This window comes from Prionailurus bengalensis, chromosome A1 (genome assembly GCF_016509475.1).
Source record: "Prionailurus bengalensis isolate Pbe53 chromosome A1, Fcat_Pben_1.1_paternal_pri, whole genome shotgun sequence".
NCBI classification, from domain to species: Eukaryota; Metazoa; Chordata; class Mammalia; order Carnivora; family Felidae; genus Prionailurus; species Prionailurus bengalensis.
The window spans coordinates 211,715,809-211,734,435 of NC_057343.1; the positions used below are offsets into that span (position 1 = coordinate 211,715,809).

The following is an 18,627-nucleotide window of genomic DNA, read 5'->3' on the forward strand; positions in this document are numbered from 1 at the left end:
TCATGAGGGTATAGATATTGCTCTTCTATAACTTTGTATTTTTACTTATGTTCTTAAGAACTTCTATTTGGTGAACAGAACTTCATGTATATGCTAAGTAACTTGGGTTGAAATTAAACTTATGAGAACACATACAGTACCTAGGGCAGTCTCATTTGAAATGTACGATGTATAGAAATGGAAATATTTTTATTCTTCTTACTTTTTTTATAGGAGGTTCGTAAAGTGAATGAAAGCATCAAGTATAACCACCCATTGAGAAAATGCGTTGACACGATACTTAAAAAGGTAATTTGTCATATTCTCATCTTTTTTCTTTTGAAATATAAATTTGTAGACTGTAACATTATAATAAAAGCATCAGAAAAGTGTGAGAACAGCCTGTGACTGTGGTCTTCCCATCTCCTTTCCATTTTCATGGAAATATTAACCATAAATTAGTAGTAATCCATACTTAGAATTTATTCTTTTGTTAATACCAGTGTGACATTTAATTATTGGCAGTATTTGTCATTGAAATGTGGATGTAGAGGTTAAGTTATAGATAATGATTGCTGACACAGTGATGGAGATGGACCTTCATAGTTTCTAAGTGTCATTGAATGTGGTCACTAAAGGTGCACCTCCTGTACTAAACTAGAGCCTTAATAATCTCTTTCAATTGCTTCTACCATGTCATTTCATGATATATGAAATAAATTGTAAAATGAATGACCCTATGAGATATTTAACACAGATATTTAACAAGAAGCTATAAAATTAAGGTTTTGATGCATTGGTATTGAATTAGGGTATTCATATACTTCCAAAATGATTATTCTAAAAATGGACTTCTCAATAGTTGTCTTTGCAACCATAGAACCACTGAACTATTTCTTTTTCTATATTTTAAATCTGTTGTACTGATTATTAGCTAGTGTTCCCTTTGGCTAAGTTGATGGTAATGAGAATCAGTTCTCTAACCTTTTCTCTTTATATTGCTACCTTTTGAGACCTATTCAGGGAGGTTAAGTAACTTGCCCAAATTCAGGTAGGTAATAAATAAATAATAGGGCAGATGGCTCCAAATTACGTGTTTGTTTTTCTCTACAACGCCTTTTAAAAATTCAACGTCTTGGGTTTGTTGCGATTCTTTTTTGTTTTTAGCTAGGAAAATAATTGACAGTTCCGTCAGGTTGCCTGCATAGCCTAATCCTCTCAAATACTAGTTGCTTCATGTAGGTAAGCTCTCAAGGTAAGAAGACACTTAATACATCTTCTAGAACATTTTCAAGGAAATGTCAGCCACTAACAATCCAAATATCTAGAGATGCCAGTAAAGGAAGAAGATGTTTTTGAGAAAATTAGATATGCCCAAGAGTGGCAAATTTTTAAATAAAAATATAATTTTACTTTTTTGCACATGAGATTTAAAAATATCTACTTTTCCCTTTTAGTGCCCTACAGAGTATCAGGAAAAAATGGGTAGGAACATGGATGATTATGAAGATTTTGATGAAAAGCATAATACCTACCCAAGTGAAAAAAGTCTGGTAAAACTACATAAACAGGTGACTTTATTAATAATAGCTTTTTTACTTACTGATGATTTTAATTAGATTTATAATTGCTGCCCACAAAAAGCGATTTTCGGGGGCGCCTGGGTGGCGCAGTCGGTTAAGCGTCCGACTTCAGCCAGGTCACGATCTCGCGGTCCGTGAGTTCGAGCCCCGCGTCAGGCTCTGGGCTGATGGCTCGGAGCCTGGAGCCTGTTTCCGATTCTGTGTCTCCCTCTCTTTCTGCCCCTCCCCCGTTCATGCTCTGTCTCTCTCTGTCCCAAAATTAAAAAAAAAAAAAAAAAAAAGCGATTTTCGAGTAAATGTGTATTTGAAGCTTTCTTTGATCCTTGTATCATTCTTTGAGGTGTTTTAACTTTGTGTTTCTCAACAGGGGTACTGTTGGCATTTGGGGAGGGAAAATTACTCACTAAGCCTAATTGTTAAATATGTCCTAGAATATTAACATTCTTGGCCCCAATCAGTAAATGCCACATGCCATTAACACTTCCCCATCAAAACATGCTCTCTGGAGGGATGTATAGAAATGGATCAGAACATTGGCAGATATACCCAAATTCTCTTTTTTAGGTGATTTATTCAGTTCAGAGACACCGTCGAACTCAAGTACAATGGCAGATTCTTTTGGAACAAGCATTTTATCTCGAAGATGTAGCAAAAAATGAAACTAGTGCTACTCGTCAGTTTGTTCACACCTTTCAGGCACCAGAGCCAGAAAATAAATTTCTCCAATATTTTTATAATCCTACAGTTGGTATGTAATTTTACATAAATTTCAGAATTTAATGATGATAATTTTTCTAGAGAAAGAAAGTATATATTTTCCCCAGTGCAGAGTTGAATTGTATTTGTATTATTTGACATATACCATGTGGTAATATTATGTGTCTGATAAACTTCCCCCTCCAAAACTGTTTTACTTGTCATACAACATATAATCTATCAGTTTCCACTGTTACTTCACAGATAACCAAAATGCTATGCAAAAATATATGCAATACATCAAGTATATTATATATTCATAATATATACTTAAAATAATTAGAACTTTAAGCAGTTTTATATCACAAGCTTGGGTCTCTTCTTTAGTCTTGACATACTGCTAAAATATTCCCCTAAGAAGTCCTCTTTGATTATTTACATCTGTTAGTCTATTTATAAAACCTACATAAGTAGTCAGAATTATTTCATTCTCTTTAATGATTATTTATGATACTCTCTCAATGTCACCAAATTTAATACGAAGAACTTAATGAAAATATGGCAAGTGTCACAGTATTAAAGCTTCCATTTAGCTTATTTGTTTACATAAACAATTATGTTCATTTGATTCTTTTTGCCATGTTTGGTCTTGAGTATGAAGACATAATGGCCATAACATATGTTAGAAAACTACTTCAACAAAGATCTTTTCTAATTAAATGAAAGAAATACTTGTTTTCATTCATTCAACAAATACTTGAGACATATATGCTGTATGTTGTTGGGTGTTGGGTATATATCAATAAGTGTAATGACAAAAATTCCTGGCTTTATGGAGTGAGAAAGTAGACTATGTACACAGAAAGGTATAAAGAAGATACCAGAATGTAGACATCAGGTTAATGGAGGAACCCAGTGAGGAAGGAAGAAAAGCAGGATAGTGGGGTGTTTTGAGGAAAGGTGTGTGTAAAGTACATTTCCCAATAGGTTGACTTCAGAGAAGTGAGGTGGGGGTGGAAAAGAGAAAAAGGTAAAAAACAAACAAACAGACAAACAAAAGCCCAGTTGAATTTAAAAGAAATCTGGAGGAGAGCAATTAGAGGCAAGGAGAATACAAAACTCTCAAAAGTTTTCCTTATAAAATGGAGAGAAAAGAGGTAGCCTCCCTTCATTTTCCTCCCCAGTGAAGAGCATGGCTGGGGTGATGTTCATGAGTAGCAGAGATGAAATGGGAAATAGTGAACGATGTAGAGATTGCCCTTAGATTAGGAGGTAAGGCACAGGTGTACCTAAGCAGGTGAGAAGAGGTAGTGGCAGGAACTTGGGGAGGTTCCCTTCTGCCAGTTTCTCGGTGAAATGCTGAGAGTAAAGCATAGGGTAAGAGATTTGGGAGATCTGAAGAGAAGATCTGAAGAGAGAAGGTGCAAAATAGTTGCTTAGGAGTGAAGGCATGGGAGAAGATTGAATTATAGGAGGCCAGCCAGGCAGTGCTCAGGATCCACCTGAAGTTGGTGATGAGGAATTTGGAATGAGACCAGTCAGCAAAGTTGGGTGCTTCACTCCTGAAGGGTACATCTCCATGGGTGCAGGCTCAGAGTGGCCAGGGAGTTGGATCCTAACCAGGGTGTGGTCTTGCTTAGCAAGTACAGGGAAGCAAGAGAGAAAAGAAATTGGGATGCTGGAGCATAATTATCCTCAAAGACTACGGAATCTGAGCTGATAAAGGAAGCAGCAGGATACCAGGGTATTAAGTGGCAATATAAAGGTGGTACAATGAATGGATGGTTGGTCCAGATAGAGTCAGTCAGTGGAATTGGATATTAGGTGAAGGTATTGCTTGGAAACAGGGATGCTTTAATGAGGTTATAAGGAAGGAAGGGCAGTAAGAGGTTTAGGGATGACTGAGAATGAGTAGTTGAGGTGGAGTGGAGGATGAGATCACTGGAGGAAAGGAGGTCAAGGAAGTGAAAGACCCTAGGATATTGAAAAAAGGATCACTGGTGTGGACATTGAATTCATCAGGAATTGTGCTGAGAGTAGGGTTGAAAGAGTTAGAGTCTGAGCTAAGAGCTCGCTCAGCGCTTCAGTGAATGAAGTGAAAACTAGCCTTTTCAATTTGGTGAGCTATCTTTTTTTTGTTGTTGTTAAAAAATGTCAGACTTAACCAAAAGTTAGCAGAATAGTACAAAGAATTTTTGTATATACTTCACTCAGATTCATTTACTTTATCTTTCTCTCTGTATATGTATTTTTCCTTAATCTTTTCAAAGTTGAATTCCAGACATGATGCCTCTTTGCTCCTAAATGTTTCAGTGTCTGTTTTCTAAAAATAAAGACATTTTCTTACTAACCAAATACAGTGACCAGATCAGGAAATGAACTTTGATACAGAGCTGTTTCTGTACACCTTACTCAGATTTTGCGAATTGTTCTAAAATATTCTTTGTAAAAAAAAAAAAAAATCCCAGATCATGCATTGTATTCAGGTGTCCGTCTCCCTAGTTTCCATTCATCTGGAATAATTTCTCAGTCTCTATTTGTGTCTTCTGACATTGGTGTTTTCGGAGACTATAGGCCAGTTTTTTATTAGGTGTCCCTGGATTTGAGTCTGGTATTTTCTCATGTTGGATGCAAGTTTTGCATTTTTGGTGGGAATACTGCAGCAATGACATTGTGTTCTTAGTGCTTCATAGCAGGAGGCACATGATGTCAGTTTATCCTGTTATTGGTGATTATTTGGTGAACATGGTACCTGCCTGGTTCCTCTACTGTGATATTACTGTTTTCTTCTTTGCAGTTATGGATCCTGTATAGAGATATTTTGAAACAATATAAATATCTTATTCTTTTATGATTTTTCCTAATCATTTTTTTCTTTTATCTTCCAGAATGGTACTGGGAATGTCTTTTGAGACCGTGGTTTTATAGGATACTTGCTGTGGTTTTGTCCATCTTCTCTGTGATTGTTGTGTGGTCAGAATGCACATTCTTTAGCACTACACCTGTCTTATCCCTCTTCGCAGTCTTCATACAGCTGGCTGAGAAAACATACAATTATATTTATATAGAGGTCAGTTTATTTTACATCTGTCATAAACATACATCAGTTCATAGTCTAGTCATCAACTGTGTTTTTTCTTTATATAATCTAATAATAATGAAAGCAGTGAAGTTGCCCATAGTGTTATTCAGACTTTCAAAAATGAGCTTCATCCATTTATCAAACCATAAAAACTAAAAACTGTGTTTGAGGAGGGATGACAAGGTGCAAAATAGTGCAGAACTCTTTCATGAGAATACTTTGATCCTGTTGATGCCAGTGAAGCTGCATAATGTACAGTCTTCGCGGGAAGGGTAGCCAAGGGCACGGGAGAACGGGCTCACTTCAGGAGGTGGATTTGAAACTTATGGACAGGATATTGAACTGGTTAAGACGTAGATTTTTTTCATGAATTCATTTCTTAGGTGGTTAAAAAAAACCCTGTTACTGTGTTTAAACCAGTTACAGGTGTTTAAAACCTGAACTGTGTTCTAAAATTTTTAGAATGTCAATAAATGTTAGCTGGAGATAAAGGATAATGCTTGTGAGAGTGTATAAAGTGCCAAGGTCCGTTAGTCTTAAGTCTGTTAGTCTTAAACTGATTTTGTTTGTTTTCGTTTTTCAGATTGCTTGCTTCCTGAGTATCTTCTTTCTGAGTATCTGTGTTTATTCTACTGTGTTCAGGATTCGTGTCTTTAACTATTATTACTTGGCTTCACATCACCAGACTGATGCTTACAGCCTTCTCTTCAGTGGCATGTAAGTAGGAGTGTGTTTAGACACAAGGGAGTGACCCCACTGCATGTAGTCTATGGATGTCCCTTTTCTTATTGTTTCTGAGCATTCCACTAACACCTGCATTTATGTGAGCTCATTGATTACGTTTAAGCATTAGATGTTTGCTGACTGCTAGCTAAATCCTGCTTGAAGTTTAAGGTTATAATACAAGAGGTTTACTAGGTTAGGAACGAAAAGAAAGACAACCTGGACTTACAAGTTAGAGATTCAATAAATAGGTTGGTAAATACTAGGACCATTTGAGAGTTTAGAGGCTAAGTCAGACCTAGAGTGTTCGGTGATTCAGTGGCATCAAGCTGCATTGGGAAGGACTTAAAATGAACAGGAATATCCTTTGCTAAGAGAGTATTGCTAGTAATAGCTAGGTTGTGCTATTGTTTGTCCCTGTTGGTAAGTTGGCATTATTAGGTATTTATAAAATAGGCTGCACTTAGGCAGGTTCCCAGAGAAATCCATATCTGAAGCATCTTTAAGACTTTTTTCTTTAAATCTTTTTTTCCCTGAAATAATTATAGAGTCACAGGAAGTTGCAAATACAGTACAAAGGGTCCTACTAACTAACCTTCACCCAGCTTCTCCGAATGGAGAAATTTTATATAGCTATTGTACAATATCCAAACCAGGAATTGTACATTGATATATTACTCTGAATTAGGTTACAGACCTTATTTAGTTCTTACCACTTTTTATCCTTCATTCATGTGCGTGTGTGTGTGTGTGTGTGTGTGTGTGTGTGTAGATTCGCATAACCACCACCACAATCAAGATACAGAACTGTTCCATCATCACAAAATAACTCCCCATATTTCCTCTTTGTATTCACACCCTCCCTTCATTTTCCTCACCACCTGTTCTCCAACTCTATAGTTCTGTGAGGTTCTCTTTTTATCTGGACAAAACTGAGCTCTAACAGTTCTTTGTACCTGAACTTGTCAGAGTGACCTACTTCAATACAACTTCAGCTCCTTTATGTACTGAGTACAGTTCCCCTCAAGGATATTGCTGTCCTGGTCATGTGGACACGGATTGCACAGATGGTAGATTTGAATAAAGTGCGTACGAAAATTCTTCAGGTACTGCACAAATCTTAGGATGAAACAGTGACAGACACAACCAAAGCAGGCAGCCTGAGGCTGGAGTTTTGCCCTGATGTTTTAGGGAGATGTGATTAATAGGATATTCAGAATGTCTCTCAAATAAGGGCAGTTTGCATTAAGAATTCAAGATACATGTAATACAAATAGATGAAAATAACAACATAATAAAATGTATTTTGCTGCTATATTTTTTCTTATTCTGTTTATATATGCTTATTGCAGGTTATTTTGCCGTTTGACTCCTCCTTTATGTCTTAATTTCTTGGGTTTGACCCATATGGATTCGTCCATCTCTCACCAGAATACTCAGCCAACTGCTTATACATCTGTAAGTATGGTCAGGAAACAGTTTTTTTAGATTTGTTGTCTCTACAAGATGTATTATTGTGGAATTTCTTTTAATGCCAGCAGAAATGTTCTATAGTGTTATTAGGATTTTTTAAAATATCGAACTTATTTTAAAGGTTGTATCTGACTGGGTAAAAATGATTTTGTTCTCTTTTATTGTAAAAAAAACACAAAGTTTTTTGGTTCACATAGGTTGACCAGATGAGCAATATCAATAGACCTGATCTATAATATTAGCTTTCATATTTATAATCTTCATGTACATGATAATTTTTAGTAATATTTATAAAATATTAATTTTCTTTATGTGAAAACCTTAATAAATAAGCAAATTCGGTATTAGTGACATATAACATTGTATGTAGTGTAAAGTGTACAATAGAATGATTCGATACGTGTAGATATTTTGAAATGATTGCCACAAAAAGTTAACACCCATCACCTCACATCGTTACAAGTATTTTTTGTGATGAGAACTTAAAATCAGTCCATTTAGTGCTTTATTTCTACTTTTTGAAAAGTCCAAATTTGTTAATAAGACTGGTGATTAGTGAATTTTTTTAATGGTGGAAAGGAATGAAAAATACAGAATTGTACTAATTTAACTTACTTTTTTTTTTTTTTTTTTTTTTTTTGCCTCTTTAGATTATGGGTTCCATGAAAGTTTTATCCTTTATTGCAGATGGATTCTACATATATTATCCTATGTTGGTGGTTATTCTCTGCATTGCTACTTACTTTAGGTAAGAAACTTAACATCAATTATTTTTCCTCTCACTCTTATTCAATCTGGATATCCTTTCTCCTTAAAGCCTTTTTAAATATTCAGTTGTTAGGTTTTGGTTGTTGTTTGTTTTATTGTGGCTTTGGGAGAGCGAGGGATAGCTTAAATGCTTTGCTTAAATGATCAAGTCAGGTTCTCCCTCTGAAGGGATTTTTAAGAAAAGAGAAGTAGAGTTATCCTTTTACAAGTTTTTAGATTACAAGATAATAAGATAGAATGTTAACTCTTAAGTTCTGGCCTTCAGCACTGACAGCTAGCGTAGCTCATAAAATACCCCCCCAGGCCCATCTTTTATCCAGTAACATAAATGAATCTGAGGGTGGGGCACCTGGGTAGCTCAGTCAGTTAAACAACTGACTCTTGATTTCAGCTCAGGTCTGATCTCATGGTCAGAACAGTGTGGAGCCTGCTTGGGATTCTGTCTCTCCCTGTCTCTCTGCTTCTCCCTGGCTCTCAGACGTACTCGCTCTCAAAATACATAAACAAACTTGAAAAAAAAAATGAGTCTTAAGGCTTTCCCCACAATCATTGCCAGGTTTCTAGATGCCTCAGACCTTAGCCAGCACAAAGCATCAGGTGAGGAGCAACTGTAATCAGGCAGTACATACATGTGAGGTTGGACAGGAAAGGACACAGGGTGTGTTTTTTTATAGGATTAGAAAGATGCTTGATTCTTGGCAAGGATGTGACTCACAAGGAGGTAAAAACAGATCTACTTGGCTTCTAGCACCCTGTCTCCCCTACTTCCACGTCAGGTACCCTCATCCTGTACTGTGTCTGCCCTCTTCTGCTGATTGCTTAAGTGCTCTGTGACAAGCCAAAAATACCACTTTAAAAAAAAAAATTGATGTTAATCACTTCGCTTTTCTGATGAAAATGTTTTATCCAACCACTTTTCATTTAAAACTTCCAATACCATTAGGAGCGCCTGGGTGGCTCAGTCTGTTGAGCGTCCAACTTCAGCTCAGGTCATGATCTCGTGGTCCGTGAGTTCGAGCCCTGCATCAGGCTCTGTGCTGACAGCTCGGAGCCTGGAGCCTGTTTCGTATTCTGTGTCTCCCTCTTTCTCTCTCCTTCCCCGCTCATGCTCTGTCTCTCTCTTCTCAAAAATAAATAAACGTTAAAAAAAAAATTAAAAAAAAAAACTTCCAATACCATTAGATAGTTATTACAGGTAATGTATATATACTCATTAAGAAGTTAAGTAAACAAATATCGTTTGAAATAAATTCTCTATTGGATGTTTTAAAACGTTTATAGGGGTGCCTGAGTGGCTCAGTCGGTTGAACGTCTGTGCTCAGGTCATGATCTTACAGTCCGTGAGTTGGAGCCCCGCATTGGGCTGTTGCTGTCAGCCTGTCAGTGCAGAGCCCGCTTCGGATCTCCTGTTCCCCTGTCTCTGTATAGTGTCTTCCTTTACTACATCGTTTTCACAGTATAAACAAACCTATTGTCTTTTTTACCTTATAGAAAAAAAACTTGAAAATCAGACTTATTAGCAGTTCATATTAACAGTTTTATTTGAAAATATAATCTCTTATTTTACCTATGAGAAGGCAAAATATAAATGTTTTAATTTTTTAAAACATTTTTCTTTATTTTTGAGAGAGAGATTGAGACAGAGCGCGAGCTGGGGAGGGGCAGAGAGCAAGGGAGACACAATCTGTAGCAGGCTCCAGGCTTTGAGCTGTTAGCACAGAGCCCGATGCAGACCTCAAACCCTGAACCGTGAGATCATGACCTGAGCTTTTACTTAAACTGCGTTCGCTAGGACTAATACAAATGGTATTGCTTTTTATTTCAAGCTTTTATTTAAATTCTGTTTAACGTAGGTGCGCCTGTGTGGCTCAGTCCGTTAAGCGTCTGACCTCATCTTAGGTCATGATCTCATGGTTCACGACTTTGAGCCCCGCATCAGGCTCTCTGCTGACTGCTCGGAGCCTAGAGCCTGCTTTGATTCTGTGTCTGCCTCTCTCTCTGCCCCTACCCTGCTCGTGCTGTCCCTCTCTCTTTCTCGCTTTCTCTCTCTCAAAAATAAATAAAAATTAAAAAAAAATTAAAACATTTATATTTTGCCTTCTCATAGGTAAAATAAAGGATTATATTTTCAAATAAAACTTTTATTTATGAGTTATTATGAACTAATAATACGTCTGATTTTCAAGTTTTTTTCTGTAAAGTAAAAAAGACAATAGTTTTGTTTATACCATGAAAATGACCTAGTAAAGGAAGACACTATACTTTGCATGTCCAAAACTTAGTTTTGATTATATGTTTATTCATTTTAAAAGTTTATAAAACTGGGGCATCTGCGTGGCTCAGTCAGTTGGGCATCCTGTTCTTGATCTTGGCTCAGGTCATCATCCCAGGGCCACGGGATTGAGCTCTGTGTCGGGCTCTGTACTGTGTGGAGCCTGCTTAGGATTCTCTCTCTCTTCCTCTGCCCCACTCCCCCACTCACACTCTATCTCTAAAATAAAAAAATAAAAATAAATTAAAAAAAATTTTTTAAGTTTATAAAACTATTAATGAAACATTAAGAGCTTGTGATGTGTGAATTATGTTTTCACACGTTAGTAGTTTTGTTGGCAAGATTAGCATCTCGGGGCGCCTGGGTGGCACAGTCAGTTAAGCGTCCGACTTCAGCCAGGTCACGATCTCGCGGTCCGTGAGTTCGAGCCCCGCGTCAGGCTCTGGGCTGACGGCTCGGAGCCTGGAGCCTGTTTCCGATTCTGTGTCTCCCTCTCTCTCTGCCCCTCCCCCGTTCATGCTCTGTCTCTCTCTGGCCCCCAAAAAATAAATAAACTTTGAAAAAAAAAAATTTTTTTTTTTAAATTAAAAAAAAAAAAAAAAAGATTAGCATCTCTTCCTACCTTATTAGATTGTTATGTGGATCAGGTAATAGATGGGTAGAATAACTAATGGTTTATCAACTATAAAATCTTAAATATGAAGAATTATGTCTAAAAGAAAATTTGTTAAAATTGAAAATAATCCATTAAAGGTATTGTTTTAGAATTAGGATAAACTTTGATTTACAATTTGTCTTTTATTATTTTATTTTATTTTATTTTATTTTATTTTATTTTATTTATTTTATTTTATTTATTTTTTAACAAGTTGAGTTTTTATTTTAGTTCAAAGTCACAATTTGTCTTTTAGGAAAAGGGCAGATTTCTTGAATTTTCAAATTACCTTTCAAAATAGATATTCTATTATAGAAACATATGAAGCAATGCCTTACTGATGTTTTAATGGTAACTTTCTTCCTAGTTCTGTTTTCATTGGAATGCTGCCATAATTAGTCTAATTTCCGTATTACTAACAACACAGTCATGCCCAGAGTTCATATTCAGACTTAACTACCTAGAGAACATAAGGCTGTTTCCTGATACTTTAGGAAAAACTATGACCTTCTCAGAGACCATGATCTAGTTTGGGGCTTCTCATACTAGGGTGTCATATTCCTACAAGGCTATGAAGATAGTAAAGGAATATTTAAAGTCACAGAATTAGCAGGGCGCCTGGGTGGCTCAGTCAGTTAAGTGTCCAACTTCAGCTCAGGTCATGATCTCACACTCCGTGAGTTCGAGCCCCATGTTGGGCTCTGTGCTGACAGCTCTGAGCCTGGAGCCTGCTTCGTATTCTGTGTCTCCCTATCTCTCTGCCCCTACCCTGCTCATGCTCTGTCTCTCTCTGTCTCAAAAATAAATAAAAACATTAAAAAAAAAATTAAAGTCACAGAATTAGCATGACCGTCTACCCAACACCCCAATTTTGCTCAGTGATAAGTTATATAAAACATTCTTTATATATTAAAGCAAGCAGGCATTATGAATTCATCAGGGTGTTACACATTGGTAATATAAAATGGAAGACCTTCACTTTCGTGTAACTGCTCCACTGTTTTCCTCTCCTCCCAGTGCATGCACCTGTGTGCACACACACGCTTATTCCCTCCTTCTTTTTTTCTCTCCCTCCTTGCTCCATGTGTGTGTTCAGGCTTCTGTCAGTAGAAGTACATCAGTAAAAAAGTTTGAAAACTAAGGTAATAAAAAGAGCTTAGTCTTTGTTTTGTCTTGGATTTAAATCCCAGCTCTAAAGTTTATTCAGTGATCATTAGCAAAGTATTTAACCCTGTGGGCCTCTGTTTCCTTATCTGTAAAATGATATCTATCTCTTAGAATTACAGTGAATAAGAGAGTATCTGTAAATTGGCTGATGTATAATGGGATCTTAAGTATTAATCCTGCTTGTCTATCCATTGCTTCTTTCCTTGTGTGTCATATTTTCAGAGTATTCTTGTCCTGCACAGCAATGAGGTTTAAAGTAAATACCAAATAAGATAAGATAATAGCCCCCAGGTAAGACATAGTAATCAATTCTGAGTTTATAATAAAAGCTATTTAAATAGAATTGACTAGCTCTCAGGTTAAAAAAAATGAACATGAATATCAACTTGCATAGTTAAGATGTTCTAAACCAGGATATTTTACACTTGGAGATACAGATTGTGCGTATTTTCAACACTAAAATTGTTGTTTGAATATAAGAAAAGAGGGGCACCTGGGTAGCTCATTTGTTTAAGCGTCCAACTTTGGCTCAGGTCATGATCTCACGGTCCGTGAGTTCGAGCCCCGCCGTCAGGCTCTGTGCTGACAGCTCGGAACTTGGAGCCTGCTTTGGATTCTGTCTCCCTCTCTCTCTGTGCCTCCCCCACTCACACTCTGTCTCTGTCTCAAAAAATGAATAAATGTTAAAAAAATTTTTTTAATATAAGAAAAGAATGAATTGTATTTGTGTTATAGCGATTGCATTGGTTTTTTTTGTTTGTTTGTTGTTTTTTTTTTTTTTTTGAATCCCTGTATGATTTCTGAAGGTATTCTAATGGCCCGATTTAATTTGTTTTTGTAAGGAATCTGGGTATGGTACATACCCTGTCAGTGGAATACTGGGTATATAAGCTCCTTAGAGAAATAAGTCCTTCTTCAAGAAAGACAGATGTTGGGGCGCCTGGGTGGCTCAATCAGTTAAGTGTCTGACTTCTGCTCAGATCATGATCTTGTGGCTCGTGGGTTCAAGCCCCATGTTGGGCACTGTGCTGACAGCTCAGAGCCTGGAGCCTGTTTTGGATTCTGTGTCTGCCTCTCTCTCTGCCTCTCCCCTGTTTGTGCTCTGTCTCTCTCTCTTTCAGAAAGGAATAAATATTTAAAAAAAAAATGACAAATTTAATTACGTAACTTGCCATGATAACTAACAATAAAACGTAGGCTTCTTTCGGGCAACGATGTTAAAGAACAGTTTATCTAAACATTTACAATGAGAAATAATACTTGTCTTTTTTAAAATCTTTTATTAGTTTGGGAACGCGTTGTTTGAATCTGCTTGGTTTCCAGCAGTTCATGGGAGATAATGACATGACATCAGACTTGGTTGATGAAGGAAAAGAATTAATCAGACGAGGTAAGATTTGTCTTTTAAAATAAATGAATGAGGGGCGCCTGGGTAGCGCAGTCGGTTAAGCGTCCGACTTCAGCAGGTCACGATCTCGCGGTCCGTGAGTTCAAGCCCCGCGTCGGGCTCTGGGCTGATGGCTCAGAGCCTGGAGCCTGTTTCTGATTCTGTGTCTCCCTCTCTCTCTGCCCCTCCCCCGTTCATGCTCTGTCTCTCTCTGTCCCAAAAATAAAATAAAATGTTGAAAAAAAAAATTAAAATAAATAAATAAATAAATAAATAAATAAATAAATAAATGAAAGTACTAAGACTCAAAATATAAAAAATTCAAATTGTATAATTTATCATTATTATTCTATCTTAAGAAATTAATATTTTTAACTAAAAATCTATGTACAGGCTTCATAGCAAAAATAATTTGAAAACAAATGGTTTCATCTGACTTTAAGAAATATTGTAGCAGAAATCATTAGTATGTCTTCAGCTAAATAATGCTCTTGGATGGTGTGGAGTCATTTTCATGTTTGTCTGGAAACAGATTTGCCAAGTTCAGTACAACTGTAAAATTCATGAGTTGAAAGAATCATCGGTTTAATACTACAGAGGAAATCATTCAAGCCAAGGCTGGTTTTTAGAATGTGATAATTGTTAACAACCTGTTAGAATGTGTGGCATTCTACTAGAATCTAATTCTAACACTGAATGTATCAAATTTCCTGATGTTTAAGTGATGGTAGGGAAAAAAGAAAACAGAACTTGAGTATCGGGACATGGATTCCTAGACATTCTCCCTATGTGTGTCTGGAGTTTTTATGTGATCATTAGTTAAGTGTAAGCCAAAATGTGTTGTAGCTCCAATAGAAGTTGTTGTAGCCTTCACATTCTCTCCTAGGAAGGTGGGGTCTAGTTGATGTGATGGTTCTGCTTTTTGCATTAATTAGACTTCATCTGGAGTATCATACTCAGTCCTGGGTAAGATTTCAAGAGTAGGACTAACAAGTTAGAAGGTATTTAGAAAAGGACAGCCAGAATTATGTACAGCACATCTTATAAAACACACACACACACACGCACGCACGCACAAAACACTGAGTATATAGCCTGAAGAGAATAAAGGAAAGGACTTTTATGCAGAAAGAAGTATCAACTTAATTTAGAAGATAAGGCAAAGAAAAGAGAAGTTACAAACAAATTTCAAATGAAGAAGAACTTTTTCCTCACTAAAACTGTTCAGACAAAGCCTAAAGGTCATCTCCAACAAAAATACGGAAGGGATTCTCTGTGGACTTAGGTGGCCTCTAAGGTCCTTTCCAACAATAACCTATTACTTTTGACTTTGTAGTAATTTAAAGGAAATTGGTCATAGCCTGATACCTTTACTTCAGTTACTCTACGTCTAATTAAACCATGTTATACCAAATTTGAGACCGCTTTTCTGTCTCTAGAGAAGAGAAAAAGGCAAAGGCAAGAAGAAGGTGAAAATCGAAGAAGAGTAAGTATAGTACTTAATTTGCCGTGACTAAAGACTAATGTGAAGTATCATGAGAATTTTACTGATTTAGAATTGGCTAAAGTCTAAAGAACAGTGGGAAAATGATGTAGGGCACATTGTTTTAAAAAGTTAATTTTAATACTTTGAGATGTATATGCTAACTGTCTTGTCAGACCTGTTTTAAAAGTTATTAGTATTAAATTATTTCATGTCCAGTGTCTAGCAGTTTCTTGCCTAAAGGTGCTCAGGAAATACTTATTGAATGAATTAATAAATTCATGCAGTCTTGCTATTAAAGTCCTTTTGATTGCTTTAAAGTTGTTATACTTTTTTGGTAATATGACATTAATTTTGTTCCTCTTCAATTTTTCTTCACTTTTCTGTTTGCTGAGGCAAATTAATCTCCTCATAGAGTGTGAAAGGGCATAAAATTAGAAAAATCAAAGTCACAGTTACCACAAAATTTACAACACCTTGGTGTTATCTATACTGGAGAAGTGAAGACTCAAAGGAGGAGACTTGATGGTTGTCTTCATAGTGTGTGTTGTATGAAAGGAAACTTGTTTATTTCAGAAGACATAATTAGGAACAGAGAGGGGAAGTTACTGGAGACAGATTTCACCTCTCAATGAAAATTTCTAACTTCCACAGTTTATCAAAATTATGATGGACCGCTCACACATAGAAACGTTCATGTCATTGAGGCTCCTGGGTGGCTCAGTCAGTTAAGCGTCCGACTCTTGACTCTTGATTTCAGCTCAGGTCATGATCTCACAGTCATGAGATCAAGCCCCCGTGTCGAGTCCTGCACTGGAGAATGAGATTAAGATTCTCTCTCCCTCTGTTCCTCCCCCGCTTGTGCAAGAGCATGTGCACTTTCTCTCTCTAAAAGAAAGAAATTTTCATGTCCTCTAATAAGAGAGCCCATGGCATGGCTATTTTAGAATGAAACTGCACTGCAGTTGAATTAGGTGACCTCTAATGTTCCTTTCAGTTCTAATAATTTATTGAGTAGTATCTCCCTTAATATGGTTTGACTGCAGTTATCTAATCATCTTGTACACAACTCTGATTTTGCTATCCAGAGTGACTTTTCAGGTCTTTGGTAGTTGTAGTTTATTCATATGGGAGAAAATTTTGTTAACATCTCATGAATTATTATGAGTTCTTATAACTTTTATATGGTCAAGGTAAGCTTACTGTAGCTATAATGTTTTGACATTTTAGAGGAATTGAAAAGGTTAATGTTTTGACATTAGATAGAAGAATTGAAATGGTTAATTATAGCTAGCAAATATGTCTGTAAATATTCATTTGTAAAACTTTGGAGACTGTATTAAAATCATGTAGTGACAAGAAAAATTATTTTTGAAAATTTTAATGGCACTAAGCTAATCATATTGATTATCTGGTGAATTTCTGATGAGAATAACTGAATTTTATTACTCTGCATATGTAATCTGTTGATACCAATGAATTATTTTCTGCCTGTGAGTTCTTTTGTTATATATTTATTTGTGTTTCTGTCCTAGGAATGGAAAGAACGTTATGGACACAATAGAGAAGACTCCACTAGAAACAGAAATGTTCATGTTGACCCGAAAGAATCAAACCTCTCAGATATTAGTACCAACCGATGTAAGTAGTTTATTTTCCTGTTCTCTTAGAAATTGTTTTATTATGCTTGCTTGCATGGAGACTGAGAATTAGGGTATCCATTCAAAAATGTCTTTATAGAACTATAAATGTGGTTCTGTAGTTCTTTCCTTTCTCATGCCTCAGTGTATAGAAGGAAGGGAAACCCAAATATGCGTTCTGGGAGGAGAAGGAGAAATTGGGAGAGCGAATGAAGAGTTGTAATCAGTACTTACCCAGGCATGTTGTAGGCAGATGCTGATTTCTACTATTTACCTCGATGTTGTTCTTTACTTTTCTATTAGTAGATGTAGGCAATTCAGTCATTTTATAACAGTTTCCTAACTGACCCATATATGTCACGTACTTTCCTAGATACACAGTGACATGGAGAAGATAAATTTCCCATCCTTGGGTTTGCTAATTAATTTAGTGACGGACTGATACCAAGCAGAAGACATTTGCCGGTGGGTTGAGATAGGAAACCTCCTCACATCCTCGACCCTGCCATCTGCCCTGGGAAGGTGGCAGGAAACCTGTTTTTGCCCAGGACTGTGACCTGAGTAGATGGCAGAGGATGCTTGTCTTTGGGGGAGACGCAGAAACGCTGAAAGAGTAGAGGGGTACACACCTGATGCCGAGGGAACTCAACTCAGGGGATGGAAAAAGAGATCTTTACTGCAAAAGGATTTCTGTGATAAAGAAATATTCACTGGGTATTTGGGAATGAACAGTACTTAGCCAGATTAACGTGCTTTAGGCAGAAGGGCGAATGAGTGACTTGTGAGAATCTTGGGGGAATAATGCAAGTTTGTTTCTGTGACAAGAACCTGAAGTATGAGGACCCTGATAAGGGGAGGCTACAGAGACAGTTGGGAAGCAGGTATTACCGTGCCCAGAAGTTTAGATTTTATCCCAAAGGTAAGATTTCAATCAGGAAAGGAGCATGCTCAGATTTTTGGTTTAGAAGATAAATTTGATAGCACCATATACAGCATGATTTCCAGGGAAGTGAGACACAGAAACCTGTTTAATTTGTTTTGGTAATGCGATCAAGACATGATGAGGGCCTAAAATAAGCAGTGACCTTGGAGATGAGGAAGACAGGATGTGTTTGAATGAGATTTAGGGTAGAAGAAATGGGAGGGGCGCATGGGTGGCTCAGTAGGTTAAGGGTCCAACTCTTGCTTTCTACTTAGGTCATAATCTCGAGTTTTCATGAGGTCGAGCCCCACATCGGGCTCTGCACTGACAGCACAGAGCCTGTTTGGAATTCTCTCTCTCCTTCTCTCTCTGCCCCTCCCCTACTCACGCTGTCTCTCTCAAAATAAATAAACTTCAGAAAAGAGAAGAAGAAATAGAGGGCTAAAGTTTTAGTTAAAGCTAGGAAATAGAGGGTTCCTGGATAGTTCAATAAGTTGAATGTCTGACTCTTGATATCGGCTCAGGTCATGATCTCGTGGTCATTGGATCGAGCTGAGCCTGCTTGAGATTCTCTCTCCTTCTGCCCCTCTACCCTCATGTGGTCTCTCTCTCTCAAAAATTAAAAAATAAAAAGCTAGGTAATAGAGGGAGAATTCTAGAAAGATTTGGAAGCTTGTTTACCACAGAGTAGGGCAGTGGAAAGATGTGAGAGTGTGGGAGGACGGTCAAGAGAAGAGGAAATACAGTGCTTTAGGGTGATGACTTAGAACTTGGAATATGGGAGGCAACCAATATGT

General features: G+C 37.0%; 1 protein-coding gene across 6 annotated transcripts in view; it reads left to right on the forward strand.

The window, feature by feature from the left end:
- LMBRD2 (LMBR1 domain containing 2) overlaps positions 1–18,627 on the forward strand; it is a 48,575-nt gene that overhangs the window by 22,028 nt on the left and 7,920 nt on the right. For 4 of the 6 annotated variants that reach the window (XM_043599875.1, XM_043599866.1, XM_043599857.1 and 1 more), the window contains exons 7-16: positions 214–288; positions 1,437–1,550; positions 2,127–2,310; positions 5,147–5,328; positions 5,924–6,057; positions 7,416–7,521; positions 8,187–8,284; positions 13,685–13,788; positions 15,225–15,271; positions 16,804–16,909. In XM_043599875.1, the coding sequence (XP_043455810.1) occupies positions 214–288; positions 1,437–1,550; positions 2,127–2,310; positions 5,147–5,328; positions 5,924–6,057; positions 7,416–7,521; positions 8,187–8,284; positions 13,685–13,788; positions 15,225–15,271; positions 16,804–16,909 (1,150 nt within the window). The other 2 variants (XR_006300216.1, XM_043599896.1) reach the window with 2 other exon arrangements.